Below are 22,261 nucleotides of genomic sequence, written 5' to 3'. Positions count from 1 at the left end.
GATCAGAATGCCACCATAGAATGTATCAGATTGTGATTTTTTTTATTGATTGTGTACTTATGATAGAGTATATCATGAACTCTCTCTTAGATGGTTTTACAGATTGACAGACCGTCAGAATGTATTATCCAGACATTGGAAGACTTGGGTACAGCTTTAGTGCTGGATGTTAGCACCAATTGATATGACTTATTATCACTGTGTGACAATAACTATCATCTTATCAGATGGGTAATGAGATAGTTATAGACAAGATAGTATACGTTGAATACTACAGATTTCTTTTGAAGAAAATTCGAAGGAAGATGAAGATAGTTCAGAATGGACCGATTTAAGAAACCAACGTCAGATGATGACGAGTGGTATTTGAAGCTGAAGACTGTAGATGTCTTTGATAACAGCAGATGGTACGGATATGTGATGAACTGTAGATTGGTTTATACGGACATTGTATAGCCAGTAATGCGAGATTGATTCCGTCAGAAGGATTGGAGAAGTATTATGACATTATACTTAGTGAATTCTTAGTCCAGACCGGAATCAGATATTTGAGTTTTGGTTTAAACTCTATATATACATTTCTTCTGAATCGATTACTTGTGAGTTCGAGGACGAACTCAGATCTAAGAGGGGGAGAAATGTAATGCCCGAGAATTAATTAGTATAATCAGACATTGATTATTGACATGATTGAGGTTATAAGAACTCAAATGACGAGGTCGGGCATCGTTATAATATAAGCAAAGATGTTCAACCGAACATCTCAAGATGTTCGGCCGAACATCTCGGCGCATATGCACGAGATAAGTCGCGCATATGCGCGACCTGTCCAGAAGGATCGGCGTATGCGCGACGTAGAGGGCGCATATGCGCGGGAGGGACAGTAGGTTCAGCGCATATGCGCGAGAAGAGTGGCGCATATGCGCGCGGCATGCGGATTGCCAAATTGACACTTGGCCTTAAGTTGGCAACGTGTATATATATATATATATACACACACACAAGCATTTATCCATCAGAATGAAGAAAGGTAAGAGACGAGAGAATTTTAAGAAAGCTTCAATTTCCGTACGAATAATCATGAGTTACGTGAAATCCGTCTGTCTGATTTTGAATCTGACTTCAGTACCGAGTTCCTATCAACGTAGGCTACAACTGGGCGTAAGTTTTACTACGTTTTAATATGATTTGGAATTATGATGTTGTTGAAATTGAATACACGTCATATATGATGTTCTTGACATGTTAGACATCATAGAATCGAAGTCAGATTACGAAACGGACTGATTATGGAATTGTTATGAATTTTGAAGTTGAATTGATATCAGAATGGTATTATATCGAGTATGAGATGTTAGAATTAATATCAGATTGATGTGGTATTGTTGGGTATATCGATATTATACCGTTATGCCATCGATATTGAATTAGGTTAAGTATTGAGCAGAACAGATTTGATTCGAGTGGTGTATTGATATTATACTCCTCGATATTGTTCTTGTCAGATTGAGTATTGACAGATTTGAGTTCGAGACTTCGACAGAATCAGAGTATCAGAAAGAAAGGTATAAATTAATGTTGAGTTGGGATTGCACAACTCGAGGAAGGTTTGACTCGAGTTTCCCTAAATCACATACTTAGTTTATTACATTGATTCTTGTAATTGATGAGATTGATGATTGTAGTCTATTGATTTATAGCCACTGCATGTAATGACTGCTGATTCGCTAGTCATTGATTGATTTGCTTAGATACTGACTGTATGTATTGATTACTGAGTCGTTGAGTCATAGGCTGATTAGCCTAGTCACCGGCTGATTCGTCGGGTTATTGACTGATTCGTCTGGTTATTGACTGATTCATCTAAACTTAAGCTGATTCGCTTAATTACAGGCTGATTCGTCTGGTTATTGGCTGATTCGCCTAATTCTTGACTGATTCGTCAATTCTGCGGCTGATTCGCCCAGACACTGAATATATGAATTATATCGATGCCGTTTAGGGATTGATTCATTCCTAGCGACTGAGATTCGGTATATTTGTCATTATTCAGACATCGGGATCCCTAGGATAGAGTTGAGTCGAGTCTGAGACGACGCGTCAGTGGAGTCGAGTCTGAGACGACGCGTCGGTTGAGTTGAGTCTGATATGACATGTTGATTTACATTGTTTATGCCATTCATGATTATTGAATGTTTGATATGAATTTATGTTTCTGATTTGAGACATGTTATGAATACTTCTTATATATGCTTTCGTATATGCTTTTATATGACTGCATGTTTACATTATTTATACTGGGATATTTATATCTCACCGGAGTTATCCGGCTGTTGTCTTGTTTTGTATGTGTGCATGACAACAGGTGGGGCTAGATCAGGGTCAAGAAGAGGATGAGAGAAGACGAGTTTAGCGTGGTGATTCCAGACTTGATTTAGAGGTAGGGTTAGACACTTGATATTAGCTGTTAAACCCTAGTGAATAAATGTATGTTGTACATGACTTGTACTTTTATACTGAGATGTATATTCATGTTTAATATGTAATTTGAGTAAATTACATTACGTTTCCGCTTTGTATTTTAAAAAAAAAAAATTAGACCCTGTTTTATAATTTATTATTAGTCCCAATGATGATTAAGATCGTGATTAGCGTCCGGGTCCCCACAGTTTGATTCATTCATAGTCCCTTATTCACTTAGTACTATTATATTGCACACTTAAGTTTGCTCCTCAGACTGACTTAAGCATCGAAGGGGTCACTCTGAACAATCTTCTTGCGCCCCATCACCCTCATCTGTGCAGAATTCAGGAATCTGGCCCGATGTATCCAACTCTGAAGATTTGAAGACCATCTCTCCAGATCAAACCTGAGGTATAATTTTGGTATCAACAAAAAACAAGGTCATTATATTAAACCAATGTTCTAAAAGACGCCACCTCCCCATTTTTTAGAAAACTGATGCATCTGAGTGTTGTTAAAAACAAGCACTTGCCTAGGCAGCCATCTAATGTAATATATAATTTTTTAATTTTAATTTTAAAAAAAATTATTCAGCATATTTTTCGGTCAATTTGTACCAAATAAATAGAAGAAATATATCACTGATCTTGAGTTTGAATCCGATATAGAGGGATTATTAGAGAAATATTGAATGAACAAAAAGAATTATATATTTATGTAAAAAATAAAAACAGTCTAAGCAGCCGCCTAAGAGCTAGACGGTGGGTGGTTATTCGTCGATTGCCTACCGCTTTTTAGAACATTGGATTAAACTATAATCCATCATAAACCCATTACTCTCAAGCAGCATCATGAACCCGCTACTCTGGAGCCATCTTAATTTCCAAGTCACAAGCATGATTAACACATTAGAGAAATATTGAATGAATAAAAATAATTATATATTTATGTAAAAAAGAAAAAAAGTCTAAGCAGCCGCCTAGGAGCTAGACGGTGGGTGGCTGTTCGTCTATCGCCTACCGCTTTTTAGAACATTGTATTAAACTGTAATCCATCATAAACTCACTACTCTCAAGCAGCATCATGAACCCGCTACTCTGGAGCCATCTTGATTTCCAAGTCACGAGCATGAATAACACAAGTTTAAGGTTTACCTTGATTTCCATGCTTAGGCACCTCATCATTCGCCTCCACTTGGTTTGATAAAGGGTTTCTCCTATTTCTTAGACGTGTTTGAATGAAATGGAGGCGCCGAAGTCGTGCCTTGCATACGACAACACCACTTCTTATCTTGAATTGTTGTTCCACTTCAATCATCATTTGTACAATCTCCTCCAACTCCACATAGTGTCACAATTCAACTTGGTCTTGAATTTCTCTATTTAACCCAAACACAAATATAACCATGGTAGCCTCTCGATCTTCTTCTACACTGTCCTTAATCATGGCAACCTCCATCTCTTGTTAGTAGTCCTCCACACTCCTAATACATTTCCTAAAACTTTGAAACATATTATATAACTCTCTATAGTAGTGGCTTGGAACAAAATATTTTCTCATCACATTCGGTACAAAGAAGCCTCACAAAACATGAGAAAAAAAACGTTCTGCCCCTCAAATGAAAAACAACCCCAACAAGAATCCCACTCCCAAGCACACTCAAGGTTCTCATAAAGTGATAATTCAGTACAATTTTATTTCCACTGCAAGAAGCTTTGACATTGGCGGCGCAGTTGCACGGAGTATCTGCCCCAGAAACGTTCTGACAATATTATGTTCTATATTGATATAAATGTCTATATTAACTCTTCTTGGATATTGGATACCATATGTGGATCTAATCTTTGCAATGACTTGAAGGTGATGACAATAAGCAAGAGGCTTAGTTAATGTGAAACTGACAGTGGAAGACAATTATATAATAGATCCATTTTATGCTACTTTGTGGAATATACAAAGCTTTCTTTTAGATATTATTTCTATTATCCCAAAAAAACAAAATTATTTATTTTCTTAGATAAAAAAGACGGAATGATATAACACAAGGAGGTTCGAGAAACACCCACAACTGAGATATTATAACCCACCCACCAACTGCCAGTAAAAGAGATACACGTACCTAGGAGATCCGAAAGGATCTCGAGACCACCTGCGAGGTTGGTGTTATTTTTGAAGATGTTCAGGATGAATCTGACCATAGATGTGATCCAAGAAATTCAAAGAAGTATTATCTGATGGCAATTCATCTAAATGTCTTCAAGTCATGCAGTCTGAGATGAAATCCATTTATTCGAACCAAATTTGGATATTGGTGGATCCTCCCGAGGGAATGGTTCTCATAGTATGCAAATAGATCTAAAATAGGAAACTTACGGCAAATGAGAATGCATTGAGTTTCAAGGTTAGACTGGTAGCTAAAGGCTATTGTAACGTTCGAAAAACCAACCTACGTAAACCATATGCATGCAAAGTTATTTTAATTACTTAATTGTTTTATTTAATTGTTTTTAAATGCTTGCATGATATTTATAATATGATTAAAAGTATGATTGCATGATTAAATGATAATACGACACGATTTCATGAAATTAAAGATTTTACCCGAATATTCGATAATAGGCAGGGAAAAGGAGACCGGGGACGACCAAGACAAGAATATTTATTTTTCTATAAATAATGGCAAGGCTTCCTAATATGATTTAAAAAAGATTTAATTTTCCTAAAAATGATGGAGTTCGAATTATTTTACGAGTCGAGCACGATTTTTCCCGGGAAGCAGGTTTTGGGCAAACAAAGAGTTTTAACAGATCAAAAATATTATTTTATGGAAACTTATTTTATAAAGTTTTATTATTTAATAAATTAAGTGTTACTGGGTCCAATTTAATTAATTTAAGTAGGCCCAATTACCCTTAATCATGCAAGCCCAAAACCAAATCCCATTTAACTTGCAAATTAAATTATAAATAAGACTCCTATGTCTTTTATCACCACAATTCCTTCATCAATCAGCCATGCAACACCTCACACACACACATACAATTTTCGAATTTAAAGGAAGGAGAAAAGGCTAGGAGTTTTCGTCGTCCGGTCGTCCAACGTAGCACCCTCACCGAAGATCGAATAATCGAGCGTTATAAACACAAAGGCATGTTTCTTAAACTCTTTTAATATCACACAAATCATATTATGCATGATTTAATTGTTGATGCAAGAATAAAATAGGTATTCGATAATTTTTACGGTAGAACGTTTATACGACGTTTTTGCGCTTTTATGAAAAACGTTTTGAATCCAACGAGTACGCTGCCAATATATGATAAAATATGATTAATTTATGGACAAAACATGATTAAATAAAAGAGGAAACAAGCTGGAACCGTGGGCAAAGAATCACCATAAAGGGGCGTGAGTTGTGTGGCTTGATGCTCTTCCAGTGACTCAATTACTATGCATGGGGATTAGGGTTTCGACCAGGGCTGGGGGTTGGGTCCTAAGGGTCGTGGTTATGTCTCGGAAGAGTCCTAGAATGGCTAGGACTCATGGTTCAGGCTGGGGAGGAGTCCACGAAAGCTAGGACTGCCCCCAAGCCTTCGTGCGTTCAGCTGGTGTACAGGGGCTGGGGCTTGGTTCGGGGCTGGGCTAGTGGTCCATCAGGGTCCTAAGGTGATGGGCAGGGGTCGGTCCAGGGGCTAGGGTTGTGTGGTTCGCTGCTGGCTGGAGCAGAAGTGGTGATCCTGAGGCAGTAAGGGGACGCGCTGCTGGTGTTTTCGGGCAGGAGGCTGGCGCACGGGTTCAGGGGCATGGGCTGGGTCTGGACGTGATCCAGGGTCGGTTAGGATCGGGTTGGTTGGGTGGTGGCTCGGCTGGAGGTGTCTTAGTTCACTAGGAGTCTTGGGCAAAGAGGGTGCACCCGCAGATTTCCTGTGGCTCGGTTGAAGGGCTGTTAAGCGAGCTAGGGTATGGTTCTAGGGGCTGGGCTTGGTCATGAGGGTGCCTATGTGGGTTGGCTAGGGTTTGGCTCGAGGTGGGTCGGGCGTGGTTCGAGTAAATTGGGAGATGGCTGGGGTGGTTCGATAATGGCTCAATATTTCGAATTTAATAACAAAAATTGAATCCATGGGTCCACGGGTGTGGCTCATGACTTGGAAGGGTAGAATAAATCTTAAAATATTTTGTTTAAAATTTGGGATCAAATTAACGAGTTTTGGAATTTTCCGGGATTTAATCGCCGTACGAAACACTAATTAAAGAATAAATTGCAAAGCGTAGTTTTAAGCCTCATAAAATTAGGAAAAATTAGGTTTAAGCTTAAATAATTATTAAAAGTCTAAGTTTTTAATTTGGGAATTTTATATTAAGGTTTGGTTTAATTAGGGATTAAAACGCGTTAATATGTCTTATTTAAAGATTTATTTAAAAGTCATCGATTTAAGTCAAATAAAAATATGAGAAAATTCATGTAATAATTATTTATAATAATACATGTCATTAAAAGTGAGAAAAAAATAAAGTCGATAATTTTTACGTCCAGGGGTAAAACGGTAATTTTACACTTAGGAAAATACGAAAACTTTTGGCAGTGTCCCGAACGATCATAACACATGTTAAATGATATTATATGATTTAAAATGATGATTTGATGATAATATGCATTTTTATGAATTATGATAAAGCTGTGAATTTATACTGTTTAAAATGTTATTTTGGGAAAGCTGTCTTATTTTATGATTTTTTAAAAAAAAAAAAATATTTTGAGGGATGTGAATTGACTGTGATAAAAGATATGATATATGATTTTGGGGGATGACGTGAGGGCCAAGGCCCTAGAGGGAGCCCATAAATGGGCCAAGGTCCCAGAGGAACCCCGTTTACGGGCCAAGGCCCCAAAGGGACCCTAGGGAAAAGGCCCCAGAGGGACGCCGACGATCGTATTTCCACGGTGGAGCCTACTGCACACCCCCATGGACCATGTGGAGCTAAAACTGCAGTCGACCAAAGGATAAAAGCTAGTCACTTTCAAAGATGAAACTTCACCCAAAATTATATATGATCGAAAGCTTATGATAAAAAATAATTCTTATGATATATTATTTATGATGAGGATGAAAGCTATTTTTAAAATGATTTATTTATGCCCAAAATTTATTTTAAATAAAAATATGATTTTAATGTATGTGAATGTATATGTATTATTTGTTATCCATGTTTAGAACATGCTGAGTCTTTAAACTCACTAGGTTTGTATGATGCAGGATTTGATGATTTATGGGAGGCGGTGACGATTGAGTGGATCGAGTGCAATAGTATACACCCGAGGGCCTTTATGTTTCCGCACTAGCTAGATAGATTAAGTATTTAAAGATTAAGTTAATGATTTTTATTAGAAATATTTTTATGCTTAATTTTATTGTTAGCCGATCTTTTTAAAGGTCGATTTAGGAATTTTGGTTAGTCGATGATTTAGGATTTTTTTTATGCATTTGAGATTTAAATTGTTAAATTATTATGATTCATGATTATGTTAAATTATTTTATTTAGTAATTTAGAATTTATTATTTAAGATTAGAAAAAAAAATTGAGGTCGTTTCAGTTGGTATTAGAGCCAAGGTTTTTCTCAAAGGGTTGTGTACTGTCACTTCTAGGAGCTCAAGAAGTCACGCTTCAAATATGTGAGTTTTTACTGCTTTATATTTTATATGCTTTCAATTCTTTTAAATGTTCATATGATACACGATATACACGTTAGTTGCATGCTGCATGGAAAATGATTAAATGCATATTGGTTATGTGGTTGGACGACGTGTACAGAGATGCCTCTGAGAAGAAATTTACTTAGGACTAATGAGGTTAGACAGGAGGAGAATATTCCACAGCCTCCACCTCTTCAGGATGCTAGTGCCCGTGTACTAGCCGGCATGGCCCGTTTCTTTGAGCAACACGTAGGGAATAGAGCAATGGTTAGACCAGAGCCAGTTTATGAGCGTTTTAGGAGGATGCACCCCGATGAGTTTCATGGCACTACTGATCCATTCGTTGATGATGGATGAATTCGATCTTTAGAGGTGATTTTTCGGTACATGGACATGGCTGACGCTGACCGAGTTCGCTGTAACATTTATCTGTCGAAGGGAGACGCTTTCTTATGGTGGGAGGGAGTGGAGCGAAGAGTGAATATGGCGACATTAACTTGGAAGAAGTTCAAGAAGGTATTTTATGACAAGTACTTCACATCTGATGTTCGCTCTAGGCTTAAGAGGGAGTTTATAAGTCTCCGCAGGGGGATTGGTCTATTGCTGAGTTTGTGCAGAAGTTTGATAGGGGCTGTCACTTTGTGCCCTTGATTGCCAACGATGCTGTTGAAAAATTACGACACTTCCTAGATGGTTTGAAGCCGACTATCCATCGTGATGTGATGCTCAGCGATCCTACTGACTACACTACTGCCGTTGCCAAAGCTTTTAGAGCCGAGCAGTCATACAAGGACATTGATTGGGAGTTGCAGCGAAAGAGGAATCGTGCTCATCAAACTAATCAGAGTAAGAATAAGCCTTATGCGGGACCACAAAAACAACCAGAACCACCAAAACCACGAGGGAAACCACCTAGAGTGAACATTCCGAAGGCTGATAAGAAACCACTATGTAAGGAGTGCAATCGTCCACACTATGGCAAGTGCATGTGGGGCACATACAAGTGCTTCAAATGCGGAGATTTGGGACACAAGGCTAAGGATTGCCCAACGTTCAAGCAACCCACTACTGGAAGGGTCTATGTAATGCAAGCTGCGGAGGATGAGACAGAGCCGGCACTACGCTAATTTCGAGGTAACCTAGCTATTTAACATTTTTTCGATGCTTTTCTTGCATAATGTTAAATTGAGTTATGGGAACTGTTTGGGATATAGAAGAATTTAGAATAATATGGTGCATGCACTACTTGAGTCGGATTTAGGAGTCAACTTTGGAATATTTTTGGGTTAGAATTGCAAATTTCAAGATTTTAATGACTAAATCGAAGAATAAGATTTACGTTAGAGGTTAAGTTTGAGGTGAATAAGAGAACCCAAGCTTTTCAATCATCAAGACAAGGAAAAAAATTTCGAGGACGAAATTCTTTTTAAAGAGGGGAGAATTGTAACGTCCAAAAAACCAATCTACATAAACCACATGCATGCAAAATTATTTTAATTGCTTAATTGATTTATTTAATTGTTTTTAAATGCTTGCATGATATTTATAATATGATTAGAAGTATGATTGCATGATTAAATGATAATACGACACGATTTCATGAAATTAAAGATTTTACCCGAATATTCGATAATAGGCAGTGAAAAGGAGACCGGGGACGACCAAGACAAGAATATTTATTTTTCTATAAATAATGGCAAGGCTCCCTAATATGATTTAAAAATGATTTAATTTTCCTAAAAATGATGTTCGAATTATTTTATGAGTCGAGCTCGATTTTTTCCGGGAAGCCGATTTTGGGCAAACAAAGAGTTTTAAAAGATCAAAAATATTATTTTATGGAAACTTATTTTATAAACTTTTATTATTTAATAAATTAAGTGTTTTTGGACCCAATTTAATTAATTTAAGTAGGCCCAATTATCCTTAATCATGCAAGCCCAAAACCAAAGCCCGTTTAACTTGCAAATTAAATTATAAATAAGACTTCTAGGTCTTGTATCACCACAATTCCTTCATCAATCATCCGTGTAACACCTCACACACACACACATACAATTTTCGAATTTAAGGGAAGGAGAAAAGGCTAAGAGTTTTCGTCGTCCAGTCGTCCTACGTCGCACCCTCGTTGAAGATCGAATAATCGAGCGTTATAAACGCAAAGGCACGTTTCTTAAACTCTTTTAACATCATTCAAATCATATTATGCATGATTTAATTGTTGATGCAAGAATAAAATTGGTATTCGATAACTTTTACGGTAGAACATTTATACGACGTTTTTGCGCTTTTATGAAAAATGTTTTGAATCCAACGAGTACGCTGCCAATATATGATAAAATATGATTACTTTATGGACAAAACATGATAAAATAAAAGAGGAAACAAGCTGGAACCGTGGGCAAAGAATCGCCATAAAGGGACGTGAGTTGTGTGGATTGGTGCTCTTCTAGTGTAAAATAGTGGATATAATATAAATTTTTAAATTTTAATACATATTTTCATTTTTTACAATTTAAACTAAATTTAAAAGAATATTCCTAATTTTTTTAAAAAACAATTATTAATTTTTAATCCTTTAATACAAGAGAGGATGTTTGAAAAGTATAAGAATATTTTAGGTAAAATACAAATCCACGCCAAATTTAATTACTAATTAAAAATCTCTAAAAAAATTAATTATTAAAAGATATTAAAAATTAAATACTCCTTAAAGATCTCTCACTTCACAGACAGTAATAGAATATGTTGATTTCAGGTAAAAATGTTGCTATATACATTTTCCCATTCGTAAGTCGACAGGTAGGTTCAAATGATATATTTGCCTATACTTATTAGTGGTATTTGGATGCTGGCGGATTATATTTGTACATTTATTTTTTATTCATATAAATTATGCTGTTGAGATGCTAAAGAACATGGGATTTGTATGGAAAAATTGGGCACGTGCTCATTGACTTAAATTTAAAGTTTTTTTAATATAAAAATAACATTATTTTATGCCTATTGGAGGCTCAAACTTCGCGAAGAAATAAGACTCGAAACCACTCAACAAGCTCATCAGCTGGTTCAATTCATGTGTAAATTGATGTATGAAACTTGGAAACCACATGGATGAACTAAAAGTGCAGCATATGAAGAATACACCTGGAAAGAAAAATGGCATACACAATTGCTCAAACAATTATCTACACAAGGCAAGGCTAAAAGGTACTCTTTCTGTCTGTTTCATGTCTAACATTCGACTTCCCTAATTCGAATAATGGTACACAACATCGAATGACATCACCGCATTCACCTAAATTTGACACAATATGTACAATGAATTGATTTGGAACAAACGACAGATAAAAGTGAATTTACATTATACGAATTCAGCTAACCTTCAGGTCGATTCCACTTCATTGGGACGACTTTCCTGAACTTCGGTTGACCAATACCAGGCCTCTCTGCAGCACGTGGCGGTTTCATCATATATGGTTTCTTTACAAGGTGGTGGTTGTAACGATCTATTTGTGGTTTCGACATCCTGAATAGTTTCATGGGAGGTGATCTAACAGGTTCTGGAGTAGACCAGTCTAATGCTTGTTTTTTTAAGGAATCAGTACGACTATTGTAGGTGTTTCTTTCGTCTGCTGTGAGCTTGAGCTTCTTTGAAGGAAACCCTTCATCGCCGAGTTTTATGAGATTCATGGTCCCATTTATTGATTTTGGTGGGTCGGAAAATTTATCAGATCTCTCCACGGCTTTAGATTTGCAAGCTTTCATGGACATCTGGGAAGGTTTTCCAAGCAACTTAACGGTTGAATGATAATTTTTCTTTGAGGAATGAATAGTCAATTCACAAAGGGCTTGAGCGGCAGCATACATGCGGGAGTGCTCATCTGGCATCACCAACCAGCCAACATAAGACAAAAAACAAAGTATGTTCACGTGCGGTATTCACTGAAAGGTACTATTTCATGCCAAGGATCCACCAGTTAGTCCACATACACGTAATTATTCAAACATCATGCTTGTTTGAACAGGCGTGCCACAAAAAACTTTCATGATCATAGCATAATAAATGACTTTGTTCTCATCAAGTGTATATTAAGCTGACTAGTCTTTCTGTTGTGGGTTAAATTAATCCAAAACAGTATTTTCATGAAATAAAATAAATAGGAATGAGAAAGATAAGACAAACTATCTGGTCTTAAGTACCATAATTACCAATTGAAACTAGGGCTTAGATGAGATTTACCTGCTGCAGATATCCTAGAAGTTGAGCATGCTTCCAAGGAGGGAAGAAGCTTTTCACTTGGAGCAATTTGATGTTCTGGACGCTCAGGTTTAAGGTTAAGTGAAGGCACTAAACTGTGATCAAATTGTAGTGATTCTAGGTCCATCTGTAAATCAGTAGAACCTCTCTGAAGGGCGGTAGAATTTCTAACTTTTACCCATCTACCTTGACATATTGTCCGACTTGCAGATAACTTGCTGGCATCAGCACCCGACTTATTATGTCCAGAAAATGAATTGGACCAAGGAAAAGGCGGTAGGCCAGCTCGGTGAGAAACTGATTTGCCCACACGAGGATCATTGCCTTGTTTCAGAAAAGATGTTGCAGGCTTGGCCACATCAAATAGAAACGACTCCAAATCCTTTGGTGGAGCAAGCGCGAGACGCTCCATGATTTCTTTCGGCTGATATAGAGGGGAATCGGAAATTAAGGTAGATATATTCATCTTGCCGACAGATTCTTGAACCTTCAAAGATAAGCTTCAGTCATCAACTCATTATATCAAATTTCAAAAACACTTGGAGATGCACTTCAAAAGTATGATATAATTCTTGAGTATGATGAGTTATGCCAACAATAGAATCACATACATTCCTAGGGTTTCGGTCCAAAAATCTAATATTTGCGGTCTACAAAGGCAGAATAACATTGTGGGGAATTGATCAAAGGAATTAAATGCTTTAATCTTCAAATGCACATGATAATATTTTCCAAATTTATAGCCAAGAACAAAACTGTTAGCTATAAAAATACTAGCTCCAAAAGTTAATTGTTCCACTCCATGTGTGAGTGAGTGTATGGAGCCAGGATAAAATCATGGAGTTTCTTTCACTCTCTTAAAACAAGTAAGGAGTTTCTGGACCACATCAAGTATATGATTTCAAACTATACAGAAAATGTTAATTTATTTATCACCACACCATTGACCATCCCTAGCTACTTTATAAAGTTTAGGCAAAACTCCATAGTCAAGTATCCAGACATACATTGTCAGAGGATGGAAGCTCTGCATCACAACTCTCTCCTTTGTCACTTTCACTTTGGCTTGTCGAGGAACTAGCAGTGACCAAGCTAGTCGAAACCTTTTGGTTGCAACTGTGATCAATTTCAGCACATTTTTCAGCGTGCAAAACCTTCCTAGCTTGAAGAACAGAGTAGGCCTGTCTTACCGACTGCAAAAGACTGCTGTCTGAATTCACTGCTTTCTTTCCCTTGTCTTTGGCAATACTAGCACAGTGATACTTTCCATGCAGAATCTCATCAAGAGGAATCTCATTGAAATTCTTTGTGATGTCAAAAACATCAGCTTTTAAACCATGGATTCCTGAAACTTGTTCATATTCAGCTCACTGATCTAAGAAAATAATATATAAATATAACGCTTAAAAATTAATGAACTCTTTCGTTAATCAGACCATACATCTATTTAAAATTCTATGTTTTCCTTGTGCACAGAAAAGATAAAACAATGCAGATTATGCAAAAAAGAAATAAATAATTAAGTAAGAGAGAAAAAAAGTTATCACTCCTGGAGATCCATCCCATCTTCCATAAACTTGAAACTATCAATCTAACATTAGATCTTAAAAGTGAAAATATGCATAAATGATCTCGCAGTGACACATCAGAAACGCATCGTTTACCAAGCAAAAACTGAACCGCTGAACATTTTTCCTTTTGACGATAGTAATTTTGTAGAATGGAAGACACTGAAATTCCCATTTACAAAAGGTAGAACAACAAAAGGCAAGGGTATTAAAAATTAAAAACAGCTACGCCAGCGAGCTACTAAAACTAAGGCATAGAAATAGCAACAGATCCCTATAAATATGGCAGCAAACACACTAGGCCACAGTCGATAAACAAACAGAACTAAGAAAGTGATGCTTAAAATTCTACCGTTCCCCTTCAGTTATACACCAGATGACAGCCATTGGAGTACAACTTGATAAACATCGTTTTTCTTAGACTCTTTCAAAACTCAAAAATGTGAAATATAAAACATGTTCAGCAGATATAACAGTTAGTCCAAGTTCCAACAAATTCCCAAAACATGTGCAACTTTTTATCAACATATCTCTTCCAACATACTATTCAATTTTGTAAACTTCAGTACCAATATTTACAAAAAACTAAATATCAATTTTCTAGGCCATATGATTACGCAAGAGGAACGTGAGTACCCACCTATGGTCTCTGTGTGTATCTTATACTTCCTAAAACACCACTTCTCATATTATATTAGTATATCTTCTCTTGAACGGTTAAACTTTTGATATATGTTTATTATTATTTTTATTTTCTATATTAGCATGAAATTTATATATGTTAGTATATATCTTGAAGCATCTTTTATTTTCTAAAATACCTCACACATTTTAATACTGATATAATACGTATTTAATACATAAAGACATTCAATGTTCAACATAATTAATGAGCACGGAGTGCATGCAATATTACTAGTAATTATTAAAAAAGCAACAGTCTCATGAATTGTTTTGTAAATCCATTTTTAATATCTTAAAAACTCACACACATATTTATGGGTAAACCTTTTAATACTCCCTTTTTTTAACCCACTAACAAACATCGTTCAAACTTCAAACTACAAATATGACTTTCTATCTTGCTACTAAACCAACATTTGTGACTCAATTAAATCATCATGGCACTACCACACAGCCCACATAATCGGTTGGAGGAATCAAGTCAATAACCACATAAAAATAAGAGAATGGCAATACCATCCTTTTTCAAGTGGAATTTGCCCCTAATAACTAGATAGTCATATGTGATGGTGAGCTACAGACAAATTTTCCCCAATGAAACATATTTTCAACACAAGCATCATAATGTTTCAACTCACATTAGAAATAATCAATTAACTAATCCTCGAGCTAGAAGTCGGTTGAACTCATGACATGATACGAAATTTAGCCCATCAATAACAGAAAGATCGGGAATAACCTAACAGAAAGATCGGGAATAACCCAATTCATACCGAAAAAGTTATTCCCTCCTGCAGCTGAATTGAAGCTAACCAAGCCATTCTTCAAAGAGATTGAATCACATCTATTCTTGTGTGTTTTACCATTTCTTTTATCCCCGCGTTTGACAAGTGAACTTTTCCTTTGCTTAGCCACTTGGGTTTTCTCTGTATAAAGAGTAAAGTGGCGTACTATAAGAGTGGTTTGAGAAAGTTGCAGACTTTTTAATAACACAGAAATGCTCCAGCAGGTCTAATGGAACAGAATTTATTTCACAGTCAAGAATAGTTATTATAGTTACCATGTTGATGCTATTTAAAGTCAGAACAGGTGCAATTACATATTCCATTTAATGGTTCGATTACTTTGAAATAGAAATAAGTTGGACGTCAAAATCCATATACTCAAAGGATGAGACTCCAGAAAAAAGAAACTATGGTAAAAATTTACCATTTCTTTTATCCCCAGGTTTGATAAGAGAACTTTTCCTTTGCTTAACCATTTGGGTTTTCTCTGTATAAAGAGTAAAATGGAATACCATAAGTTAATGGCTTGAAAAAGTTGCAGACTTCTCAATAACAAAGAATGCTCCAGCACGTCACATGGAATAGACTTTATTTCATAGTAACTCAAGAATATGTATTATAGATACTAAATGCTATTTCAAGCCAGAACAGGTGTAATTACATAATCCATGTCATGGTTCAATTAGCTCATCCACCTAGGCTTGCCAGTGATGTTTGGTTGGAGATAATTGATTCAAATAGAAACAAGTTGGAGGACAAAATCCAAATACTCAAAGAACGAAACTCCAGAATAAAACACCGAAATGTAAACTAACCTACAGACATGACATTTTATGAGGAAAAAGATTTGCAACAAAAAGCTAAAAATGTATGTTTTCTTTCATGTGATCACAGCTTTTGACATGGAAAAGGAAATGTGCAGAAGAGCAAAAAATCATGGACACAGTTCATTGACTGGAAAAACTAGGCACGAGTTTATGAAAATGACCAGCTAAAGATAATCACAAACACAATTTGATGGTACCTGCGATACACATCTGAAAATATATAATATTTTAGCCACCGATCGCCACCTAATTATCCTCCATGCACATACATTTAAGTATATACAAAGTATATGCTACAAATAACTATTTTATATTTTTTCACATAAAATTATGTATATTAATTAGGTGGCGATCTGTGGCTAAAATGATTCCACACAAAATGCAGTACGCATCTGTGCATCTAGATGAATCTGGAACCTTATTAAAGATCATTGGCGTTAAATGGTACCCACTTCATCCAAAACCAGACGTCAATTGGTACAAACATTGTCTTAAGATGGATATCTGATTCTACTCAAACTCGTGCTTAAACTCTGGCTAAGGAAACCTTTCTTGTAGCCAATTGTTCTTGTACAATAATATATTTAAAAAGTGGATACAAAATTTAAAGCTTAACCATTATTCCCAAAGACTCCAAAAAGAAAATAGGAGATTGAGTTTACAGGTATGTTAAACATTAAAAATCCATCTTTCAGACAATACAATGACACAATGACACTGTGATGAGTAACACGCCGGTATAAGAAAAAAAGGAACAAATTCAAGAGACGGATATATTGTTCCGAATTTAATATGATGGAACTAGGGCGTTTACTGTCTATGCTGACAAGGGGGGAGCATAGTGCTCGCTATTGTGCGTAGCGACGCGAAGCAAAGCCCCGTGGCCTATCATCGCGATAGCATGAACATATTTTTTAAAGTAACGCATGTTTTGTAGGCCCATTTTGCACAATTTTTAGGCCCAATTCTATTTCAAATCAACGCTGCTTCTCATCTTCTGTTCAATCTTCTCCGCTTTCCTCTATCAACCCTAACATAAACCTAACAATTCTCCATTGCTTATCCTCTTCTGTTGCTTGTGGCTCACCGAACTTCGGGCTGTCGACCGCCGGACTTATGTAAGTAAATGGAGCTTCATTCCAAGAAAAGGAATATGTTGGAGCAAAAATGCCTGAATGATTCGGTGTTCGTTAAGTATAACAGAGCTCTGAAGCGTATATACGATAGTCGTGATACCATTGATCCTATCATATTGAGGGAAGTAGATGATGGCAATGAATGGTTGGTAGGGAGACTGGAGGATGAAAAGCCAAACTTTGTTCATGATGGTGATGATTTAACTTGGTAAGATGTTACAGATGTTGTTGGAATAGATGAAGCTCCTTATACATTGAGGAATCCAAGGGGCCTCGAAGGCGACCCCTACATCTACACGGCTCGCCTTGGCCACATCTAAGTCTAAAAGGAAAAGGCCAATAGGAACATCTACTACACATAATCTTGTAGATGAAGATGACGAATTCGACTTTGGTAAAGAAAGTGAATAAGAGAATGATGACGAGTGTAATGCAATTTCAAATAAAGAAGATAGACTCGATCTTGATGAAGAATATGAAGATGAATTTTAGATTATGTTTTTCCAGTTTTAGAATTGAGGTTTTATATCATTTGAAATTATATATTTGTTACTTAAACATGAACGGTTGATTTAATGTTACTATATGTTATATATTATATATTTATATACCTGTGGCTAAATATTTATCGCAACGCTATTCGCTACGGGTAACTTTTGCGACGCTACGCGCGATATACAACTATGGGGAGGGGGGGGGGAGAGAGAACAAAAATTAAGGAGCAAATTCAAGATTTTCTGCTCAGATAGAAACAAACACCAAGAACAAAGTATTAAACATGAAGGTACTTTCATCTGGGAGATTAATTCACTAACAACACTCCATCAACAAAAAATTATTAGACTGGTACCTGAAGTATTATCGCTTGCGGGACACGATGCAAGCTCAAGAGGCATTCCTTCTGCATCTAATAATCCAGATTTACTATCAGAAACTTCCATTGGTACCATCCCTGATCTCTTAGAGCACACACTATTGCTTCTTGGTATTTCACAAGTTTTCCCAATTAAAAGCTTATCCCCTACATCCAGTGCCCAGGAAGGAGAATTCATGTTCTCCAAGCAAGAATTGTTTGCAAGATCCTTGTTGTGCAATCTAGGGTGTTGAGAAGCTTGCCTACAAATTTCAGAAACAGGTATATTGCCCCATGAATCCGGTACTGACATGTCATCAACCTGAATATCTTCCAATACAATCATATTTAGAAAGAAGGTTAATTGTAGATGAATTGAAGAAACAGCTATATCAGATGCTATGCAGCACAATATCAAAGTGAAACTAGAAAATGCGTGTTACATCTCAAATAATCCATAAACTGGATAAAACATTCGATAAAATAAGCATGAAATACCAATTTTATACAATATCTCACCTGTCATTCACTAAAACAAAGCATGAAATAATGGATTAAAATGGTACATAGAACTGAGGGTAAAACACTTTAAATCCACAATTGTAGTAGGGTTACAAATTGCAACCTTACTACAGTTCCTTCACACAGGGGTAAGCCCCAACTCATAGTTTTAAAAGGTGGGTGAGCCTGCTGCAGTTGGGTGTATACCCAGGCGCAATCTTTTTTAAAAAAAAATCAGGGAAGTTGCATTTGACACCTCTTTTCTTTAATAATAATTGGTTGCCTCTTCTTTACCATAAAAAAAGCCCAAAGAGCAAAACCTAAGAAATAAGAAGCAGCACAGCAACAATCAAAACCCCAAACCCCAAGAAATAAGTAGATAAATGTGTCATTAAAGATTTTTTTCTTTGCACACCTGAATTATTTCAATAATAACATTCTTTCCATATATAACATAGTAGATAAATATGTTTTTCTATAAAATCAATAGTGTGCGTTGCTTCGATAAGGCGAACGTCTCAGGCTCCGGGACCCCATTACAACCATGCTCCAAATGGTATAAAAGCATTGTCGATGCTCAGGAATGCTTTCAATGAAAGAAAACATGTGGGAAAAATGGAGGACAGACTGTACATCGTAAAGCACATTTAATGCTAAAATTAGTTTTTTTAGGTAACAAGTATCCCCCCTAAGAAAAGGGAGGTAACAAGTATCATAAATGGTGAGGGAAAAAAAACGCTGCTCCTAATATTAATTGTCGCTACCACAAATCCATATAACAATTGTTGAAGTAAATAACTGGGAAACAAGCACCATCATTTCATAACTGTTTCGCTATGCCAAGTAGAAGTAAAAGTTCCGCCATTCAGATTCTTTGTAGAGGAATAACTACTGCTGAATTTAACACAGGCAAACGAAACTGAATAGAGAAGCAATACTCCAATGCAGTCATAACCAAACTAACTGATTTTCAGTGACCCAAAATGCATCAGAATAAATTAGCCGAGATTTCGTCAATCAATTCTATTTAAACAATATTGACTTGATACTTTGACCATCGAGACTTGTGCGTTGCAGCTTTTGAACCAACTGCACCAATAGTGCCAAAACTTCGAAAGTCTTAAAAATGAAAAAACAAAAAATTGAAGTGATTACTATCTCAATACAAACACAACCAAAACCAAATCCTAGAACAGAGGTCAATACAGTTTCTAGAAGCTCACCTTTTTTAACCCCTGAGCAGCATGCATCCCCAGACAGACGCCCAACTTCAGTCACCACCACACCTCCTCCAAAACCCTCGGCCGATCCCATGATTCTACCCACGCAACCGCCACTGCAGCTTCAATTCAACCCCAGGAACATCATGGCACCACAAGCCCTGACAAATTCAACAATATTTCCATTCAAATAAGCCGTTGACCGCAGTGAAAAGACATATGAAGCGGAAAATATGAGGAAAGAGGGAGGTTTGAATAGTGAAAAGGTAAATTCCGGCGAAGGATCATGATGCGGCCGAGGGGGAGAGAGAAATTAGGGCACGAAATGATGATTGGAAGGTGAGAGAGTATTTATACTTTTCGGGAAAGGCATAAAACTGAGGGATCTATCCAGAGCGCGTGGCGTCAACCGTTATCCACTGAACCTGAACATATATATTGCTGCACGTGCTTTTCAAAGCTTCTCAAATGCGATGTAAAAATCATGCACGAGTTAATATAGTAAGCTAATTATTGAAAATATTCCATTAAGAAAATACAAGCATATAACTAGGGGTCGAGGTTTTCGATCTAGACCCGAACCCAATCGAGTGCGTTTTTCGGGTAATTAAGCACCCAACCGGGTTCCGAAAACCCGAATTTGATTTATTTTTTATATAAAGAACATACACGAGCTTTGGCCTAATGGTCTTTGGTGATACCCTTGGAAGAGCCTCGCTCATCATGACCCGGGACATTAAATTGCAAGCTCAGATCATGGTAGGATGACGGAAATGACTCATGAGTTGCAAAGCAAACAAGTACCCGGGAAGTCATCCACCCGGACAACCAGAGGCCCGAGCTCTCGGGAAATTCTCGGCTGATGACTCACTATCCGGGAAGCCTCGATAATAGTGTAGCACTCGAGTACGAGAACAGGTAAAATCTTACCTCGATAAGCGGGCCTGACAGAATCATACTGATTTGACGTGATGGAAAGCACATGAAGTTGATGTGACGTGGATATAAGTGGTAGGTGGACACTGAAAACGAGGTCATTATCATCTTCTCTCTTACAAATAGCAGGTACATTTTACATTTGAGAGATATACATATTTTGATTATAGAGCTCTTGGTACTCACGTATATCCTCACATATACATACTTTATCTTTCATTTCAACCTGCTAACTTAAGCATCGGAGTGGCCATGCTGGACACCCCACCGGCGCCCATTCACGGGTTCATTTCCTTGTTTGCAGGACACGGTTGCAGCCATATTATACACAGATATACCTTCACCACAAGATATATCTCCTCGCTCATCTTCTATAAAAAACTCTTATCATATCTGGTGGATTGCCCTGACTCCGCTTACCCAATTCACTCGGATAGCATCATTGGCACAGTCTGTGGGAAATTGAGCTCAAGACGTTGATATAGTTTCCATTCAAAAATAAGTGCGATCAGCTTGGTACTCAGATTTTATCTAGGGATTTTCATATGAGCTTGAAGCTCAGCAGCTATTTTGGATTGACGTGAAAAGGTATTTGCTATGCACTCAGTAGCATACAACTATATTAGTCACCTAATTTCGCTCAACTAGAGAAGTTTCACTCTATTGAAAATGAATTCGGATTTATTTCCAGGTTAGTGATTTGGTTTTTAATGAAACTAATATAGCAGGAGAAGCAGAAAAGTTACGAGCCCGAGAGAGATGAGGCCCCGGCATCTTATCTAAAGCCCGGGAGATATGAGGCCTCGGCTCTTCATTAAGTCCAGGGATCCGTACTTGGATCGGGGCTCCGCACCTCGACTATTTTATAAAGTCCAGGGATCCGTACCCTAGCTCAGGGCTCTGCACCTCGACGATTCTGTAAGTCCAGGGATCCGTACCCTAGCTCAGGGCCCCGCAACTCGACCATTCATTAAGTCCGAAGATTCGTACCCTTGCTCGGGGCTCCGCACCTCGACCATCATTAAGTTCAGGGATATGTATCCTGCTTTGGGGATCCGTGTCACGCCCCGAGACCGGGGTTAGTCGACATCGGCGTTGTTTATCAATCACATAATTAAAAACAACCAGCCTCGTAGCACTGTATAAACCGAAAACCAGTTTATATCATAATTTCTCAAAAAAAATTATGTCTTTACAAATGAAATAACTAATGCGGAAGCGTCTTACATGAAATTAAAACGACAGAATTCGAAATAATGATAACATGACTAATACTAGATCTCGAAGAATCACCATCCCCAGAATTGTTCTGATTCCTCTTCCTCCACCTGTT

At 37.1% G+C, this 22,261-nt stretch overlaps 1 protein-coding gene across 4 annotated transcripts; it reads right to left on the bottom strand.

Moving 5' to 3' along the window:
- Positions 1–11,297: 11,297 nt before the first annotated feature.
- LOC140811629 (uncharacterized) lies at positions 11,298–20,362 on the bottom strand. 4 transcript variants are annotated; one of them, XM_073169637.1, is made up of 7 exons: positions 19,996–20,362; positions 18,282–18,601; positions 15,880–15,943; positions 15,444–15,596; positions 13,426–13,763; positions 12,401–12,905; positions 11,298–12,041 (listed from the first exon to the last, which is right to left on the bottom strand). In XM_073169637.1, the coding sequence occupies exons 1-7, from the start codon at positions 20,084–20,086 to the stop codon at positions 11,536–11,538; spliced, it is 1,977 nt and encodes a 658-aa protein (XP_073025738.1). In that variant the 5' UTR covers positions 20,087–20,362; the 3' UTR covers positions 11,298–11,535. The 4 variants fall into 4 exon arrangements, with proteins under 4 accessions (XP_073025738.1, XP_073025737.1, XP_073025740.1 ...); XM_073169636.1 differs by having other exon boundaries at positions 15,880–15,942; positions 18,269–18,601; positions 19,996–20,359; XM_073169639.1 differs by having other exon boundaries at positions 15,880–15,942; positions 18,269–18,593; positions 19,996–20,359.
- Positions 20,363–22,261: the final 1,899 nt, after the last annotated feature.

This window comes from Primulina eburnea, chromosome 14 (genome assembly GCF_022965805.1).
Source record: "Primulina eburnea isolate SZY01 chromosome 14, ASM2296580v1, whole genome shotgun sequence".
NCBI classification, from domain to species: Eukaryota; Viridiplantae; Streptophyta; class Magnoliopsida; order Lamiales; family Gesneriaceae; genus Primulina; species Primulina eburnea.
Note: the sequence above shows the minus strand (reverse complement) of the source record. Positions and strands in the feature narration are given on the sequence as shown.